The 18,407-nt window shown below is 35.5% G+C and overlaps 4 protein-coding genes and 3 non-coding genes across 7 annotated transcripts; 5 read left to right on the plus strand and 2 right to left on the minus strand.

The window, feature by feature from the left end:
- Window positions 1–3,268: 3,268 nt before the first annotated feature.
- On the minus strand, window positions 3,269–6,154 carry LOC18045961 (methionine adenosyltransferase 2 subunit beta). The gene is made up of 5 exons (XM_006445045.2): window positions 5,210–6,154; window positions 4,921–5,108; window positions 4,508–4,631; window positions 3,941–4,071; window positions 3,269–3,824 (listed from the first exon to the last, which is right to left on the minus strand). The coding sequence occupies exons 1-5, from the start codon at window positions 5,598–5,600 to the stop codon at window positions 3,696–3,698; spliced, it is 963 nt and encodes a 320-aa protein (XP_006445108.1). The 5' UTR covers window positions 5,601–6,154; the 3' UTR covers window positions 3,269–3,695.
- Window positions 6,155–6,461: 307 nt separating this feature from the next.
- Window positions 6,462–9,092, plus strand: LOC18045962 (digalactosyldiacylglycerol synthase 2, chloroplastic). Its single transcript, XM_006445047.2, has 5 exons — window positions 6,462–6,583; window positions 6,845–7,141; window positions 7,227–7,493; window positions 7,863–8,212; window positions 8,417–9,092. The coding sequence occupies exons 2-5, from the start codon at window positions 6,857–6,859 to the stop codon at window positions 9,069–9,071; spliced, it is 1,557 nt and encodes a 518-aa protein (XP_006445110.1). The 5' UTR covers window positions 6,462–6,583; window positions 6,845–6,856; the 3' UTR covers window positions 9,072–9,092.
- A 1,887-nt stretch (window positions 9,093–10,979) lies between these two features.
- LOC112100576 lies at window positions 10,980–11,059 on the plus strand. Its single transcript, XR_002906944.1, has one exon. It is a non-coding gene; the product is annotated as a small nucleolar RNA Z199 (small nucleolar RNA).
- A 129-nt stretch (window positions 11,060–11,188) lies between these two features.
- On the plus strand, window positions 11,189–11,265 carry LOC112100538. Its single transcript, XR_002906906.1, has one exon. It is a non-coding gene; the product is annotated as a small nucleolar RNA SNORD18 (small nucleolar RNA).
- A 259-nt stretch (window positions 11,266–11,524) lies between these two features.
- Window positions 11,525–11,623, plus strand: LOC112100578. The gene has a single exon (XR_002906946.1). It is a non-coding gene; the product is annotated as a small nucleolar RNA R64/Z200 family (small nucleolar RNA).
- Window positions 11,624–11,805: 182 nt separating this feature from the next.
- On the minus strand, window positions 11,806–14,772 carry LOC18045963. Its single transcript, XM_006445048.2, has 7 exons — window positions 14,528–14,772; window positions 14,093–14,433; window positions 13,901–13,994; window positions 13,351–13,472; window positions 13,098–13,247; window positions 12,524–12,622; window positions 11,806–12,162 (listed from the first exon to the last, which is right to left on the minus strand). Exons 2-7 carry the CDS (start codon window positions 14,429–14,431, stop codon window positions 12,112–12,114), a joined length of 855 nt encoding a protein of 284 aa, XP_006445111.1. The 5' UTR covers window positions 14,432–14,433; window positions 14,528–14,772; the 3' UTR covers window positions 11,806–12,111.
- Window positions 14,773–14,943: 171 nt separating this feature from the next.
- LOC18045965 (digalactosyldiacylglycerol synthase 2, chloroplastic) lies at window positions 14,944–18,018 on the plus strand. Its single transcript, XM_006445050.2, has 5 exons — window positions 14,944–15,095; window positions 15,344–15,655; window positions 15,767–16,033; window positions 16,813–17,159; window positions 17,372–18,018. Exons 2-5 carry the CDS (start codon window positions 15,371–15,373, stop codon window positions 17,871–17,873), a joined length of 1,401 nt encoding a protein of 466 aa, XP_006445113.1. The 5' UTR covers window positions 14,944–15,095; window positions 15,344–15,370; the 3' UTR covers window positions 17,874–18,018.
- The last annotated feature ends 389 nt before the right edge of the window (window positions 18,019–18,407 follow it).

Consider the following 18,407-nt stretch of genomic DNA (forward strand, 5'->3'; position numbering starts at 1 on the left):
AAGTGCCATTTTAACTATCAGGTGGGGTCTTTATAAACATTATAAGGTTTCTTTAGAAATTGAACCCATCATTAACAATGCAGAAGCACAGATATTATGGTTGTGGATAAGTTACATAATACATCAATCTAAAGCGTTGATAAGTTGGTCTCAATAATAGTATGATTTGTAAATATCAGTTATAATCTCATGTAATATGAGTTGTAGTTTGAGCAATAGTCTCGTGTAATCAAATAATAATAATAATAATACATCAATCTAAGAGTTGAATCAACAACTTAAGTGTATTTCACAATTAAATTATTTTAACTTGTTTAGAACTCTTAAGTTGATGTATGTATTATCCTAATATATAATGTCCATTTAATTTATGATGACATCCTCAAGTATCCAAACACAACAGAATTTTTTTGGTATTCTTAGAGTATTGCTTCTTTTCAATTCGCTTATTATTATGTATATGTTTTAGTTAATCATGATGATATATATATATATAAGTAAGGAGTAATATTGTAGGATCATGAAAGACTTTCACACAATGTTATATTGAGACCTACTAACTTAAAATAATTTTTAAAAGTAATAGTTCCACACAACATATCAACTGTATTAATTGATACTAGAATGAAGTTGATCTCTTTTTACAAGACCTCTGATGATGCACTCACCAGCCTGCACTGTGCAGCAAAGTAGAAAAACGTCCACCAATAATATTATATTTAAATAAGTTCAATGTTATTATTTTTAATAAATGTAATATTATTATATAATATTTCAATCTTTTTTCCTTTTTTTCTTTTTTCATCTCTTTCACAGATTTTGGTACTTACTCAGTAATATTGTGCCTATCACTAGCATATCAAAAGTCAAAACTATGATGAGCGGCGCCAAAAAAAAAAAAAAAGAAAGAAAAAAAAAGCGAAAATATAGCATTGCTAGCACTGTACAAGTCCATTCTTAAAACAAGAAGAAGAAGAAAAAGAGTAATAACAAAGCAGCTAATCAAGATTTTACACATTGAATTTCAACAATTTGACATTTGAAGTCAAGTCCATTTGAACTTGGCTGCATACAGACACTAATCTATGGAATGGGGCAATTCATATCGAATTTCGAACTGGGAACCAAATTTGGAATTGTTTACATGAAATAAAACATGATGCTACCAATGGCACCAACAGGAAAACTGAGCATTGGCGTTACAGGCGAGATGCCTCCATGAAGTTGTAAATGTCAAGGAGATTAGTTTTTAATTCAACTTGGCTTTCTACTTCTAACACCTCCAATGGTACGTTCACATGCACAATTTATTACGCGCATTTCATAGATGCGTGTTAATTAAATAATATAGTTGCACACAGCAATCAGCATGAATGTATATAACTATACATAGTTATATTTACAAATTCAATTACCTCTCTTTCTCCTTTTGGACAGATAGAAATCATACTTTCTGTAGAAAACTAAGATGATGGCACAATGTGTTAGCACATCTATACTACACATATATGTATACAGGGGCGGAACAAGTAAATTTGGCTGCAGCGGCCAAAAAATTTTTTTCAAGCCTATAAAATAGGTATTTTATTAATATTTATTTATTTTAATATAAATATTAAGTATTAAGCTTTTTTTTTTTGGCAGGGGCCACGGCCCCTGACGGTGTCTTAATAGATCCGCCCCTGTATGTATATATATGTGTGTGTATTTATGTATGTATGTATGTATGTATAATAGAAACTGATCGAGATGTCAATATATATTATTATACCTGGATTATCATGGAGGATCCAATTCTGGGAAATATTGTTGAAATCTTCTGTCGGAATCTCAAGTATCACTTCATAATCATATTGCTGAAGATTTCTCACTGCAGCTAGTTGCTCTTCTGTCACTTGAGTTAATTCCATTTCCAGGTGTCTGGACCGATTAATTAATCCTGAGATTTAATTGACCAGTGATACCAATACCAATTAATATTAGTTAAGCCATATGGCAGTTAGATGATAGTTTGTAGTTAGAAAAACAGGGAACAATAAAGACATAAGCAAAATGTTTTTTGAAATATAGAGGAGCTAATATTGCTGATCAATTTCAGTCTAACTCAAAAACATAATTAAATCTTTTTTAACAAAAATCCGGTCAATATTCACAGAGTTCTCATTCTAGACAACTCGGGGTTGCTTAAACCAAAGATGAGAGTGGCAGCCATTAACAAGCACCCAAAACTAATGACAATCCAGCAGAAAGCTCAAAACATGAAACCTACCATATATTAAGAAAAATATAAAATGACCTCAAAAATTTTTCGTTAAAGCTCAAGCAAAGATGTTCACGATCAAAAACTAACGCAAGCTAGCAATAGACATATCAGCCTCAAGAAACCAACAAAAAGAATTCTTGAAATGGAACAACAACATCAAGAAAATGAGCAAAGATTGCTTGTACTGACCTACTTCACGAATCAGAATGTGGCATATTCTGTTTTTCCCTCCTGCAGCACAGATAGTGATGGTGATGGAGTCTTCATCATGTAGTTCCAAGTCCCAGATGATCTTGAAACTCGTCAAGATCAACGACCGCAATTCCTCTGTGACTGCAACGAAATAAATTGTTACCAAAAATTGAAAGATTTGATTCCTAGCGCAACGTGAACGAACTCTTCTGGGTCTAAAACTATAAGCGATATTTCATCTGGGAAGTAGTCGGCGATGCCCTCATCGGCTCTCTGTATGAGCGGTCTCACAGCTCTGCCTAGAAGATCTGCATTTGAAATCTTGAGTTCTAACACGGCGTGAGTTGTGACATCTCTTCCCAAGAGAGAATTAAAAGAGAGCGGTTATATTGGCGGGAAAGGAAGTTGCATTTTCGGTTTGCGGTGATTATATGAACTTTTGCCTTCTGTCATATGCATATTTTTCATTTACTTACATTTTTCTTTCAGTTTCATATGAACAAATTCTTTTTTTTTTTTCCTGTTGTTGAAAGATATAGGAATAGACAAAGTCCAAATTAATTTTTTAACATCTCCTCGATATTAGAAATACTCCATTAGGTTCCTGGGGTGTGTAGGAAACAATGTAATATTATAATTATTATGAATTTGAGGAAAAAATGGACTCAACTATGCTACAAAACTTTAATACTTGAATACAGAGGAATTAAAGGATTGTTATGGGATCATTCATTCAGAAGATGTCTTCAGATAAAGTGATAAAGTTCGACTTTAATTTTGCAAATATAATATATATAATTTAATCTTCCCACTCACTATTTTTCACACCAAATTCCAATCACAAATTCTAGGCTCAGCTCTTGAAAACTGCAACTTATGGTAGTCGCATAACAATACATAATTGCATTCAAAAAATTTTCCAGCAAATATGGTTGTGTGCTCTACACAATCTGGAAGAAACAGGGAAAAAAAAAGAAGAAAAATACATGGCCAACATTTCCAGAAGATGACTATCACTATACATCTATACCTCTTGTTTTGCAGCGATTTCAAACCAGAATAGGCGGTCGCAAACATCTATTATCAAGCACTAGTTGTCCCCTGGAATATCTTGTACTCTTACACCAAATGCACTTGAGTAAAGAATGTAAATTACATTTTATACTGTAGCCTTATTCTGTCATTTAAAATTTGGAGAACAATGGAGGAATCACTGACAGTGTATGGTAACATTAGGTACTTAGGTAGCTTCAGCTGCAAGTGTCAATTTGACACCATCTTTGTATGTAACTGGATCAATATTAAGTGTCTGAACCAGTTTTGTGATGTCCATAGAAATGTCAGCTGGAGACTGGACGCCACGATCAACCTGCAAAATCATTCACAGTTAACAACGGCAAGCTTGGAAACAAGAAAAGAATTTCATCTACATGATTTGACAAAAAGATTGATTTTTTAAGATGAATAGAGAGAAGGTATATGTACAGATGATGCAGAAACTGGTTTGATTAAAGAGGTACTGTATCCTCTTATCTCAGCAACCACCTCAGCCATTTGAACCCGTGATACCCTGTCTGGTCCACCCACATTCAGAAGTAACTGCATTTGCTTGTCCTCTAAGCAAATAATATTAAATAATGGAAATTATTTCAGTATTCAGATGTGAAACAATAAGAAGAAAAATGAAAAAAAAAAGCCCATATTTAGCCAAAGATTCTTGTATTACACATGAAAACCCAGTTCCCAGAAATGAAAAAGGATCATCCATTCAAAAGCAAAGTCAGCAATCAAGAGTCACTCTTATTTCATCTCCACACCAAACCCCAAATAAAAGCAACAAAAGTAATTTATTACCCTACTACTATACAGTAGAAGGTACTGTATCCTCTAATATCTACCACAACCATACCCCTTGATAGCATTATGGATATCTTCTCTGTTACTAATTTCTTGACCAAGAAAACCAATTGCAGAACCATATAAAAAAAAAGCCTGAAGAATCTTTACCGCTTATCTCAGCTTTTAATAAAAGCATAGAAACTAGATTATTACCTGATAACCATCTATTTGTCAAAGCCAGTATAATCTTCACAACATCCCTGACATATACTGGGCAGCGGCACTCATCATGAAAAAATTCCACTTTCTCTCCTTTTGAAAGAACACTATCAATCCACTGCATCAATTGAAAGTAAATTATTGGTTAGATGCCTAGAAACCATGAATGTCCATCTAAAGAGCCAAAACAAGCAGATTGCAATCTTCTTTGATATTAAATGCCACCATTGACATTTTCTTAATTTTCATTTCTGAGCTCTCTTGCTAAGATTTGAAAACTTTGATCGAATCAGCAATCTCATACAATTAACTTCTCATTCCCAACTTGATGAGCAGAGTGCATCAGCTAGCTTTACAAATGTACAGCAAATCAGCAGAAATTTTTTCACACAATTACAAAAGCACACCTGAATCGGAAGAGATTTTGGTACGGGCGAGATAGTTTGCGGCCCATATATGATACTGCTTCTCAAAATTGCAAAATTTGAGCATTTCTCATAAATAAACTTCTCCGCTGCCACTTTCGATTTGCCGTAAACATTCACCGGAGCAATTTCATCCTCTTCTTTATAGAAAGACTTGACTCCTTCATAAACTGACAACCACAACAAAAAAAAAATTGCATTAATCAATATTATGCAATGATGACGACAGCACCAAAAGTACTTGGAAGATGAATGAATCACATAACAAAACCTTGATCGGTCGATAAATGAATCAAGAGATTTTCTTTATTCTCAGTGAAACTTGATAACCAATTTACAAGAGAAGAAGGTACATTAATGGACATAGCAGAATCGGGGTCATTTTCACAAACACGTGGCACGGAGAGAGCGGCGCAGTTCACGACCACGTCGGGCTGGCCAAATTTGAGTGCAACGGCATCGAATCCTGATCCGGATTTCAAATCGACGTCGAAAAAAACAAAAGAGTGAGGAAGGGCGTCCAGCAGGAGCTGAGGCAGCGGCGTGGAGTGGTGAGTGGCCGCCACGTCATAAGGCTTTCCTTCGATCTCGGATAAGCCTTGCAGTAAATGCTGCCCCAAGTAGCCTGTGCCTCCGACCACCAACACTCTCTTTTTACTCATCCTCTGATTCAACAATAATTAAGAAAACAAAAGCTTCTGATCCGTTTCTCCGCAATTTGAAATCTTTAAGGCTAATTAATTTTTAAAATTGATAGAGGATGATTTCGGAAATTTTCGTTGCCAATTCAATCGGGGAATATCGCCGTCGGTATCCGAACGAGTCGAAATGTCGTTTATAGTCTCGTCTTTTGGACGATTTGTCATCTAAGATACACGTGACGCGTAACTTTTACTATCTCGTTCTCTCGTGTAGGTTGAGGTTCGGAATCGGATCTTCGTTGTCACGTGATTGTCAATTTGAATAAAGCCGGCGAGCGGCGATATAATCAACACGACCCAATGGACGTGAATGCTTGGAATTGAATGAGCTTATTTAGATAATTCAATCTTATACATTATCATACCAGCACACTCAAATCTAACGGAAGTGAAGTTTGAGCCTCAAGGAGAGCACTTTCTTGTGACGGATCGGGATCAACAATAATGAAAGAGCAAGAAGCTTCTGATTCGTTTCTTTGTAATTTGAAATCTATGAAGTCTAATTTGGATATATATATGATTTCGGAAATTTTCCCTGTTACTTACCATCCTACCGGGGCAGGTAAATCAATCTGAGCTCTGAAAAAAGCCCAATTCATAAGAAACGTGGCCCGCCATGGAACTGTGTCGACAAATAACCTGGTGTGGGCCGAGATTAGTATGATCAACGAACGAACACCGCATAAAAAGTCCGAGAACAGTGATTCTTTTGTTATCCCAGACCATAGCCCATGTCAGCGTATCTTCAACTGCCATGTTTCACAAGGTACGCTCCATTAGCCTTTTGTCACGTATGTCATGCTTTACCTACAGTCGTGTACACAAGCGTTTAACAAACCTTTCCCACATTTTCTTCAAGCTTCTTAAACCGACGCTTTGACGCAGCTGTTGAGTTCTCGTCACAGTCTTCTTATCCGAAAGGATTTCTCCACAAAAATCCAGAGGTACGTCTGTAATTATAATCAATCAAAACGCTCTGTTTCTCTTATTATGATCTTTTGTTTGTCTTTTGCATTATTTTTTTTCTGCTGAAAAGATAAAAAGGCCAAAATTTTGCATTTTCTTGTGAAATCCTTTAACTTGCTCAAATACAGCTTGAAATACTATATTCAGAGTAATACATTTGGTCTTGACTTTGTTGAAAAAATCAATTTTTGTGTTTAATTTCTCGATCTATAAGAATTCCGACTTAATTTTTTATACAGATATTGTCGCTGATGGATAGGAAACAGCAGCATATTGCTATATTTACAACTGCAAGCCTGCCTTGGTTGACTGGGACAGCTGTGAATCCTCTGTTCCGTGCTGCCTATCTTGCAAAAGACGGGGAAAGAAGAGTTACTTTGGTGATTCCTTGGTTATCTTTGATACATCAAAAACAAGTATATCCCGGAAACATCACCTTTGCTTCACCTAAAGAACAGGAAGCATATGTTCGTTGGTGGCTTGAGGATAGGACTGGGTTTACATCTACTTTTGATACACGTTTCTATCCTGGGAAGGTAATTGCATGCCTGTAAATTTAATCGTCTGTATCATGGGTGGAACTTGATTTATGTGTTGATCATGGCACCACTTCTGCCACAGTTTGCTGCAGATAAAAAGAGCATTCTTGCAGTAGGAGACATTACGGAAATCATCCCTGATGAAGAGGCGGATATTGCTGTCCTTGAGGAGCCTGAGCATCTTACGTGGTTTCATCACGGCAAGAGATGGAAAGCTAAATTCCGCTTTGTTGTAGGAATCGTGCACACCAATTATCTGGAATATGTCAAAAGGGAGAAGAATGATCGATTACAAGCATTTCTTCTTGAATTTGTAAATAGCTGGCTTGCTCGTGTCCATTGTCACAAGGTAATTAATGCTTTCTGAACTATTGTTTGATTTAATTTGTACTAACAGTACATTTTGTATCTTTGGCTGGTTTAGTGTTTAATGTTTTCTTTATCTGTCACCTGGTACAGTATTTTGTATTCCTACTTATATAAGAATGTCTGTTCATGCTGGTATACATAATCACAGGTAGAGTCATAGGACTTCACATGGCAGTATTATCAAGGATAGACCAATGCATTTTCCAAAATTTTTTAGCTATTATACATTGTTAAATCCTGTCTAAACATACATTGATGTTTAGCTTAGCTTAAAAACTGAATTTGCTGATCCTCATCTGTTGGGTCGTTGAAGAATTGATTCTCACCAAATAGCATTATGTAAGTGCAGGTAATTAGGCTATCTGCTGCCACACAGGAATATCCCAATTCCATCGTCTGCAATGTTCATGGAGTTAATCCCAAATTCCTTGAAATTGGCGAGAAAAAGATGGAGCAACAACAAAATGGGAACAAGGCTTTCACAAAGGGCGCATACTATATTGGGAGGATGGTGTGGAGTAAAGGCTACGAGGAGCTACTTGGACTTCTTAATATTTACCACAAGGAGCTAGCAGGGCTTGAAATGGATTTATATGGCAATGGGGAGGACTTCGATCAAATTCAAAGAGCAGCTAAAAAGTTAAAACTTGTAGTTAGAGTTTACCCTGGACGTGATCATGCAGACCCCATATTCCATGAGTAAGCTTCATCACATGTCCAACTTCGGTAGCATTTCAACAGTTATAGCTCTGATAAACCATTAAAGCATGGAGCTTTTTCTTCCCTCCTCCTATGGTTTATTTATTTATTTTTCACATATCTAAGGTGAATTATTTCCTATTTGAGATTATCAAACTGGTGTTGATCAGGAATCAAAATTGAGATTGTGCTTTTCTCTTACAGTTACAAAGTGTTCCTGAATCCAAGCACAACAGATGTTGTTTGCACAGCGACAGCTGAAGCATTGGCCATGGGCAAAATCGTTGTCTGTGCCAACCACCCCTCAAATGACTTCTTCAAGCAATTCCCAAATTGCCGAACTTACGATGGCAGAAATGGGTTTGTTGAAGCCACACTCAAAGCACTTGCTGAAGAGCCTGCTCAACCAACTGATGCACAGACGCATCAACTGTCGTGGGAGTCTGCAACAGAAAGGTTTTTGCAAGTTGCTGAGCTGGTCGGGGATGTTGTGACGAAACGGTCAAAAAGTCCTTCTAGGCACTTGGAATCCGAGTCATTAAATTCGAAGAGAATCATTGAGGATGCCTTCGGATATTTGCATTACGTTGCGTCTGGATTTGAAACATCAAGAAGAGCATTGGGTGCAATTCCTGGGAGCTTGCAACCGGATGAACAACTGTGCAAGGAACTTGGATTGGTAACAGAACTGGGCAAAGGACACTGTCACCGACCAAACGGAAGTTGGTTCGGTTCGGTTTTAGTACTAGTCGGTTCGGTGATTGGCGTATTATTTGTAAAATCTGTAACACTGAAATTGTCCGTAAACGCACGTGTTGGTAGCAATAAGCATGCATTACTAAGGCTCCATTTGGCTTAGTGGTTTTTATTACATATTAGTTTGGAAATTAAAATGATTTTTAATTTGATAATTTAGAATTAAGGTGATTTTAGTCCAGCGCAGTAATTTGAAATTTAAGCCTCTAATATTTTTTTTCTGTTGTCTTTATTATTTGACCATAGAAATAATTATTTTTTGTTATAATTAAAAAACAAGAGCTATTGCCTGTTGGTCATTAGTCCGTGGCCGGCAGCCGTGCAAACAGTAATTGTAGGATAATTACGTAAAATCCTGGTCGCTAAATATAAGAAATATGTACTTAAAACAATAGTTAATGATTAATCTGCTTTTTAAAACAAAGATGATTAATTTGTGTTGCAAATGTCTCCTTATTATTATTATTTTCCAAAGTCTCAAATGACCTAATGATGCCCTTCTAAATGATCATTGCAATACAATATTTTTTGTTTGAAATTCAAATAAATCTAAATTTAACTGAAATTTGAATAGGTACGAACGAAAATATCCGAACGAAATGTTTGTTTTTCTTTTATAAAATTTGAAGTGTTAAATTGTTTAATTTTTTAAAACGAAAATAGCTAACATATGTTATTTTGACACTTACAACCTCGTGAGTATCAACAATACTTATATTTGTTTGTTAAATTTATGACAAGTTATAAATAAATTATTTAATTAGTTAAAAAATGTGATAATATTTACCTTAATAAAGCATGAAAAATAAAAAAAATATCTAACACAAGTATTTTTTAAAATTAATATATGAGATTTGTAATGCTATTTTTAGCATATTAACTTATATTTTTTTCTTGTTAAATATGTATGCCAACCAAGAATTGTTTAATCATTTTAGTTAAAATTAATGTATTAATTAACATTCAAAATCTATTGGAAAATAGTAATTATAAATATAAAGAGATGGACCTATTATAAAACACACTTACCTAAAGTTCCATTATATTTAAAATTCTCAATCACAATTAAAAAAAAAAAAGAAAATGGATAGTTGAATAAGCACCTAACAAAAAATAATAAAAAATAATAAAAGTACAATGATAAATAAATATACTTAAGAGGGTATTAATGAGAGTAAATAATAAAATTTTATTAAGATATTTTGTCATTAAGATAAAAAGTTAAAATATTTAACTTTTTTTATTCTAACCTAACATCTTATAAAGTTATAGAAAATAAATAAATTAAAAATTTTAAATATCTGAAAATAATTAAAATTTAGATCAGATAATTTTTTTTTTTGTTTTATAAGCGAAGATGAGCCTTTTTCTAATCAGAAATTGATTATTTTAATATGGTACCGATACATAAAAATAAAATATATTGTATTGGAATGTAAATTATCCTTATCTTTTAATTTAAGAATATTCTTTTTAGTTGGTTAATTTTGTTAATTAGAATCGTACTAATTTTTTCCCGTAATATTTTGAGTGTTAATAATTTCTTTTATTAACTCAGAAACCCAAAAAAAAAAGTGTTAAAAGCTATAGAATAGACTTAGCGCCGCAACTGCAATAACAATTAAAATAAGTGATTTTTAAGGCGACTTGTTGATGCGAAACTTTTCTGACCATCGGACGGTGGAAAATCAAGGAGTACAGGCAACTGAACACAACAAAAATAGAACTAGGGTTTCTTTAAACCCTTATTCCTCTCTAATCTCTATGTATATAAACGGTCGCCCTAACGCCTCTTGAACAAATTCCACTCGTCATACACGCAGTCTCCCCCTCCTCCCTCGAAGATTTAGTGTCTACAATATCGGTTCAATATTTTCCTATGGCTTTCACTTTTTCAGGGTTTCGACTCAATCAATCTTCGTTTTTGATACTTCTTTGTAAATCAAGAACGGATTTCTGTTTATTTTTGCGTTTAATCGTTTATATCATTCGATGATGCTGTGGCGAAATGATATCATGTGATGAGGAATTAACTGCAACAAAATGATCGATTATCATCGTGATTACCGTGTATTTAAGTCTCTGATGATTTTATTTCGTCGATATTATGCTACCCAAAAAATCTTTTCTTTCAAATCTTGAAATACAAGATTTGTTTTCCCCGGTCATCTTTTTAATTTCTTCAAATTTCTCGTTTTCAGTTTTTGATAAATTTCGCCGGAGATATGATGATAAATCTTTTGGTCCGTGTTTCTGATTTAACCGTGACCGATAACCTTTTGCCAATATCTGATCTCTTCTTCTACGTGTGTCGATTCTTTGCAATTACTTTGCTTTAATTTATATTGGAGTAAAGCCCTAAATTTTGGTATTCCAACCAAAAAAAAAAAAAAAATCCGCGTTAAACCAAATACTATTATTTCTCTATAACCTTGTGCTAATTGTCAAATAAACCTCCTTCATTTTTTATTTTGAAACCCATATTTCTGTTTGTCTAACAAACCCCAATCTGTTACTTATTTTGTAAAATTATGGTTAATGCGTCCTTCGAATTGTCTACTGCTGTGATGATTTATGAATGAATTCACATGTCAGACTTCAGAGATTTTTTTGAAAAAATCTATGAGAATGGATATTCGTAATTCTGAGCAGTTATATTCTTTGATGTTCACTCTTCCATTTTTAGGAGAATGGCATTAAACTATAAATCTGAATTCTACAAGTCTGAATTATCAAGGTCCTTGACAGAGTATTCTACCGATCATTCATTATCTTGACATTTGATTCAAAGCATTCTCATTAGTTAAATACTGAAAAATAATAATAAAAGCTTCCTATTAAAAAATAGAGAGTTGAGGACAATGAAGATACATATATTCATTCAAATTACATATTGAAGTAAGTCCAGGACAACTGAATAGCTTTCCTCCTTTAAGGACAGGGCAGATTACAACTTACAATCTATTTTGTTGAGTGCAAAATAGGCTCAACTTTCTCTCTCTCTCTCTCTCTCTCTCTCTCTCTCTCTATACAACAGCAAGTTTTGCGCCTGAACCTAATTAGATTAAGGGATGATAACAATTTGTAAGACTGCTGACCGACTGTTTTGCAAACCAAGTCTCCAGAACTCAACTCTATTATTATCAGTTGCCTTTTTGAGGATTTTGAGACTTCTCAAATAGCAGCTCGATTTTCTGGATGCCAAGACAAGAAAAGCAAGTTAATGTCAAGACAAGAAAACACAGTTAGCACAAACATATCTACATTTATATATTTCTTCCTAATGCAGAATAAGTATGCAAACATTGGTCCCTGAAGCAAGCACTCAACTTTAACAACCAGGTTGGCAATTGGCATGCTAGGTTCTATTTTGATATTTCATAAGGGTTGTGGAGAAGGAGGTATGTCCTCATTTTATGGACTTCACCAATAGACAACACAAATCAAGATGCTTGATTTTGGATTAGTACCGTCTCCAAAAGAAACACAGTATATGTACAAAGGAAAGGATTCAGTTGGCTGAAATGAGAACAGTTTTATAAGAATTATACATACCTTCACTGATTTATTAACTTCATCAAGTTTATGTAGGATCAACTCCCCGGGTACCATGCCCCTGTGCTCTACTGAAGCTTGGCGCGGTAAGCCCGCCATCTGCACAATGTAGGCAATAATAAGAGTTACAATTACATTCAGTTACATGAAAACCACAGAAACCAGCAAATGATGATAACAGATATTAGTAATGGAAACGGAGGAAAGCAAACTCCTAAAAGGGTGATGCTAGGGTTTGCTCAGCTCAATAATTGTTAAAGAGCTATTATTTTCTAAAATAGCCTTAAGAATTTTCTCAAATCCCCAGGATTTAAATACGATCGAAAGTGTTCTCCATAATCAATGGAAAGACAACAATAAAATAACTGTGGAACCTAGCTACATTCATTTCCAAAGAACAGTTCTGTCAGATATAATAGAAAAATATCTTTTAAAATTTTTAAACATCTCAAGCACTTTACTTGGTTAGCTTTTGCCCATTGCACTGGGACAGAGGAACAGACAGATATTTCAACTGGTTAATGCCTTGAACAAGCTCTTGAAAAAGGAAGGAAAATCTAACAATTTTCTTTACCTTCCAACTCTTGGATGGCGATCTCAAAACAGCTGTTCCCTCTGTCAATGATGCCATTCTAGACATACTTTCTACTTCACCAGTGAAAGCATTTACTTTCCAGTTTTTACTGGAATTCTGTATGACCTTTGCAGCCTCTGTTACAATGACCTGAAGGAAATAGGAAATCTACCATAATTGTATGCGCAAAGAATGCCTTCAGTGTCCATAATTTACACAGACAATAGACAAGAAGAAAAGAGACTTGATTTACCTTCCTCAGAAGAACAGGATTATCAACCCCTTGTACCTGTAGTTCATCAACAGGTGCCGCTTTTCCACGTGCAATGCTTTCAACTCTGAAGGTATGAATTCCATAAATCGATTGTAAGCAACCTATAAACATCAGAAAATGGACAAAGGAAAAAAAATTAGTCTTTCTAAAGAAGCATCTGGTACTTTTCTAGTTACCGAAAAAATGATGGAACAACCAACAAACATTTGTCACAATCAGTAGAAGCCAATACAGAAAGTGTTAAAGAAAATATCAGAAGCCAGCTTGTGCTGTAAGTTCAGGCAGTGGTGTGCAATAGTTTTCCTCCTACTTCAGTGGTGCCATGCAAGTAGCAGAAACTTCATAACAGAACCATAGATTTTCCTTAGCCATATCTTTCTACGACCACAAAATAACATAAAAAAGGTAACAAAAGAACCATGTTTTCTGCTTTTGACCAAATACAAATACTACAAAAGTGTGTGTGTGTGTGAATTGTGATGTTGCACAATAGCTTCAAGTGCTTATGCATTAGGACCAGCATCAGTACCTTGTTCAATGATGACATCAATCACAAGAGAAAGAGGTACATGCCTCTCATTTGTTGTTTTGCCCCAAAAAGGTATGAATGACGGCCTTGAAACCTTCACAAAAACATTGAACAAACAAATAAGCAATGACATTTATCCTCATACAAAATGTTCCTTTTTTATTTCCTTATCACAAGTGTGTATTCACATACCTTGTAAACGATTTCGCTAGGCGTGACATACAGTTTGCGAGATGAAATATCCTTCTTAAGCACATATCTTCGAATTGGCAGATAAAGCAACATAAAAACACCAACCCCCCATGCTAAAACCAGCAGAAGGGATATGGAAAACCAAATAATAGTGTCATACTTGACGCTATTACTGGCAAGTTCCTCAAAGGAAGCTGCATACAATATTTCTTCGGAACTATTGGCGGCTTCTTCGTCATCATCGTCAGTATATTCTTCGACCTCCAGCTCGTGATCAGAAAGCAGATGATCCTTCGATGATCTAAGTTCCGATAAACCATCTGCGTGGCCCATCAACATTTCTTCAAGAATACACAAATTAGAGATTCCAGAATCTAGGAAACCGAAAGGCAATCAGATGAATACGAAGCACATGCTTGTAATTTCTATCCTTACCGGTTAATCCTCGTATATGCTTTGATCAATTGAATTACGTCGGTAAAAATGGCTCATTTCTAGGTTTTTCATGTTAAATTTTAGGAGTCTGTGTCTTTCGGGGACATTCCGCTTTAGTAACTGAAGCACCGATGAACTCCCGTCCGTGTTCTCGTGTTGTCTGTTCTATGCTAAATTGATAATCATCATCACATAGCTGATCATCTATCTAATTCTGACGGTATAGGATGTATCAGCACTCAAAGTAATTACTAAATTATCACTAATATAAACCGTTACGCGAAGCCCAATTCCGGGGGAGTGTGGCCCGCAATGGAACAGTCTGGACCAGACGACCAATGACAAGGCGTGGCCCAAGTCGAATACGTGACGACACCGTATAAGCAATTGACAAAACTGGAGGGACCACGTTATATTCTCTCCTCTGCTCGAGAATAACAAAATTAAACCAACTTTGCTCACATTTTCCTTCCAGTTTCTCAGGTCGTCGCTTTGGCGCAACTATTAATTGTATTCTCGTCAAGGTCAAGTGTTCTTATCTGAAACACTGCTTCAGAAAAATCGAAAGGTATCATCAAATTCAAACAAAGCGCTCTATTTCTCTTATTATGTTCTTTTATTAGTGCTTTGGAATTTTTTGTCTTTGCTTATTGTTGGAAAGCGGAGAATCATTTACTTGTAAAATCCTATGAATTTAAAATTTTCACTACAATTATGGATTGTTTTCTGCTTCTGTTTCTGGCTTTGTTTGTTGAAGTCGTCGTTTTGTTAGTTTACTGCTAGTTTTATAAGAATCGCCATTTACATTTGACACAGGTATTATTGTATTTGAGCTGATGATTGATGGATAGGAAACAACAGCATATTGCTATATTTACAACTGCAAGTCTGCCTTGGTTGACTGGGACAGCTGTGAATCCTCTGTTCCGTGCTGCCTATCTTGCAAAAGATGGCGAAACAAGAGTTACTTTGGTGATTCCTTGGTTATCTTTGATAGATCAAAAACTAGTATATCCCGAAAACATCACTTTCACTTCCCCCAAACAGCATGAGACATATGTTCGTCGGTGGCTTGAGGAGAGGACTGGTTTTACATCTACTTTTGATATACGCTTTTATCCTGGAAAGGTAGAATTTGATGTTTATTACTCTTACTGTTTAGTATTTTCTTTGATAGAAGCTACGAACAGTCAATAATAAGAATTTCAATGTTTGTTCATGGGATTGCTTCTGGTGCAGTTTGCAATAGATAAAAGGAGCATTCTTGGTGTAGGAGACATATCGGAAGTCATCCCTGATGAAGTGGCAGATATTGCTGTCCTTGAGGAGCCTGAGCATCTTACGTGGTTTCATCATGGGAAAAGATGGAAAACTAAATTCCGCTATGTTGTAGGAATTGTACACACCAATTACCTAGAATATGTCAAGAGAGAGAAGAATGGACGATTACAAGCTTTTCTTCTTAAATATGCAAATAGCTGGCTTGTTGATATCTATTGCCACAAGGTATGCTTTCTGAGTTGATGTTTGGTTTGTATTTACAGTATATTTTGCATCTTTGATTGTTCAATTAATTTTCTTTACTGGTCCAATATTTTCAATTTTTTGCCTCTGGATGTTCATTATTGGCATTTGGATAGAACATTCATTATTTGTCTCTTTGGATATTCAATGTTTAATATTGTTTCTATAAGTCCAACTTAGCAGCTTTTAGCCTTTGTATACTATAATCAACTCATACTAATCAGGCAAGTTGTTAACAGTTGAATTTGACATTTATTTCGGGGACTGACACACATGATCAATGATTTTGAACCTTTCCATGCAATTAGTTTACCAAGCTTTGTTAGCCTTTATATGCAACGATTATTCTTTGTGATCGTGACTGTTTGAGCCTGTATTTGTCAGATAACCTAGTTGCAACTAGATTCCCGGCTGGGTCTTCATCTTTTTGTGCGTCTTCAAAAAGATTTGTACAGTTAAACCATCACATCAGTCTGATGAATATTAAGTATTTCCAGTCTAATTTTATCTGTGACATCAGCAAAATGGTATGATAACACATGCATACTTAATTTTATCAATGGATTTTCCAAATTTGTAGATATTATACATTGTTAAATCCTAACTAAACATGTGTTGACTGAGGTTTAGCTAAAATAAATGAGCCAGTCATGATTGTTCTAGAAGCTTTTAGTTAATGCGATTTCCATGTGGAATTTGCTTGTCCACACTGTTTGGTTGTTGAAAATTGCTTCTCACTGGACAGCATTATGGGATTTCAGGTAATTAGGTTGTCTGCTGCCACACAGGAATATGCTAATTCCATTATCTGCAATGTTCATGGAGTCAATCCTAAATTCCTTGAAATTGGCAACAAAAAGGAGCAGCAACAAAATGGGACCCATGCTTTTGCAAAGGGTGCCTACTACATTGGGAAGATGGTGTGGAGTAAAGGCTATAAGGAGCTGCTTGAACTTCTTGATGACCATCAAAAGGAGCTAGCAGGGCTTGAAGTGGATTTATATGGCAATGGGGAGGACTTCAATCAAATTCAAGAAGCTGCTGAAAAGTTAAAAATAGTAGTTAGAGTTTACCCTGGACGTGATCATGCTGACCTCATATTCCATGAGTAAGCATGTTATATGTCCAACCTTGACAGCATTTCGACAATTAAATCTCTGATAAATCATAGAGTCTTTCCTCCCTTATTTCTGTTTTTTCTTTATCTAATGTAGATAATTTTTTTTTTAAATTTTTAAATTTTATTTTTTTTAGAATGTTTAGTAGGTTGTGATCAGGAATCAAAATTGACATTGTTCTTTTCCTTCCTTCCTCTTACAGTTATAAAGTGTTCCTGAATCCAAGCACAACAGATGTTGTTTGCACAACCACAGCTGAAGCATTGGCCATGGGAAAAATTGTTGTCTGTGCCAACCACCCCTCAAATGACTTCTTCAAGCAATTCCCAAATTGCCGAACTTATGATGACAGAAATGGGTTTGTTGAAGCCACACTGAAAGCACTTGCTGAAGAGCCTGCTCTACCAACTGAAGCACAGAGGCATCAACTGTCATGGGAGTCTGCTACAGAACGGTTTCTGCAAGTTTCTGAGCTGGACCAGGCTGTTGTGAAGAAACCATCGAAAAGTCCTTCAAAGCACTTTGCATCCACATCATTAAATTTGAAGAAAAACATGGAGGAGGCTTCAGCTTATGTGCATTTTTTAGCATCTGGATTTGAAACATCGAGAAGAGCATTCGGTGCAATTCCTGGGAGCTTGCATCCGGACGAAGAGCTATGCAAAGAACTTGGGTTGGTAACCCCTATGAGCAAGCAAGGCTGAAAAAATGTTGGTTCTAAAAAGTAGTTTGTTCAAATATTGTATACTTGAAAGCCTAGAAAGTGTAGCGTGTATGGGTTCATTGAATTCTTTTGTACTTGAAGTTCTAATGAAGTTAGAAATTGCAAATGAAAAATCTTTTCTTCTACACTGTGGGCACATGTTATGATGGTGGTGGCTTTCCTTTGGCCCCAGGAAGCAGAAAGTGGGGGACGGCCATTCCATATATTAGTTGATTTACTCTTCTGATATATGTTGTTTTTATCTGTCATTAATCTGAAAAGGAAATTAAGTGAAATTGGACAGCAATTATGCTAAAACGTCAGTGCACAACGCTATTTTGAGGACTCTGGGCCTTGGCTAAGAAGATTCAGTTTTCTCTCCGACTCTTTGTCCATTTGTCAAGTGACTCGATTCTGCTCAACCAAATTGGGCAATAAGTACTACCACGGCAACAAGCTGCACCTACGATCAGCTTTACAGTCCTGGCAAATGTAATGTGTCTATTAAAACACAGTTAACGGCATACTTCTTGCG

This window comes from Citrus clementina, unplaced genomic scaffold (assembly GCF_000493195.1).
Source record: "Citrus clementina cultivar Clemenules unplaced genomic scaffold, Citrus_clementina_v1.0 scaffold_3, whole genome shotgun sequence".
Classification (NCBI taxonomy): Eukaryota; Viridiplantae; Streptophyta; class Magnoliopsida; order Sapindales; family Rutaceae; genus Citrus; species Citrus x clementina.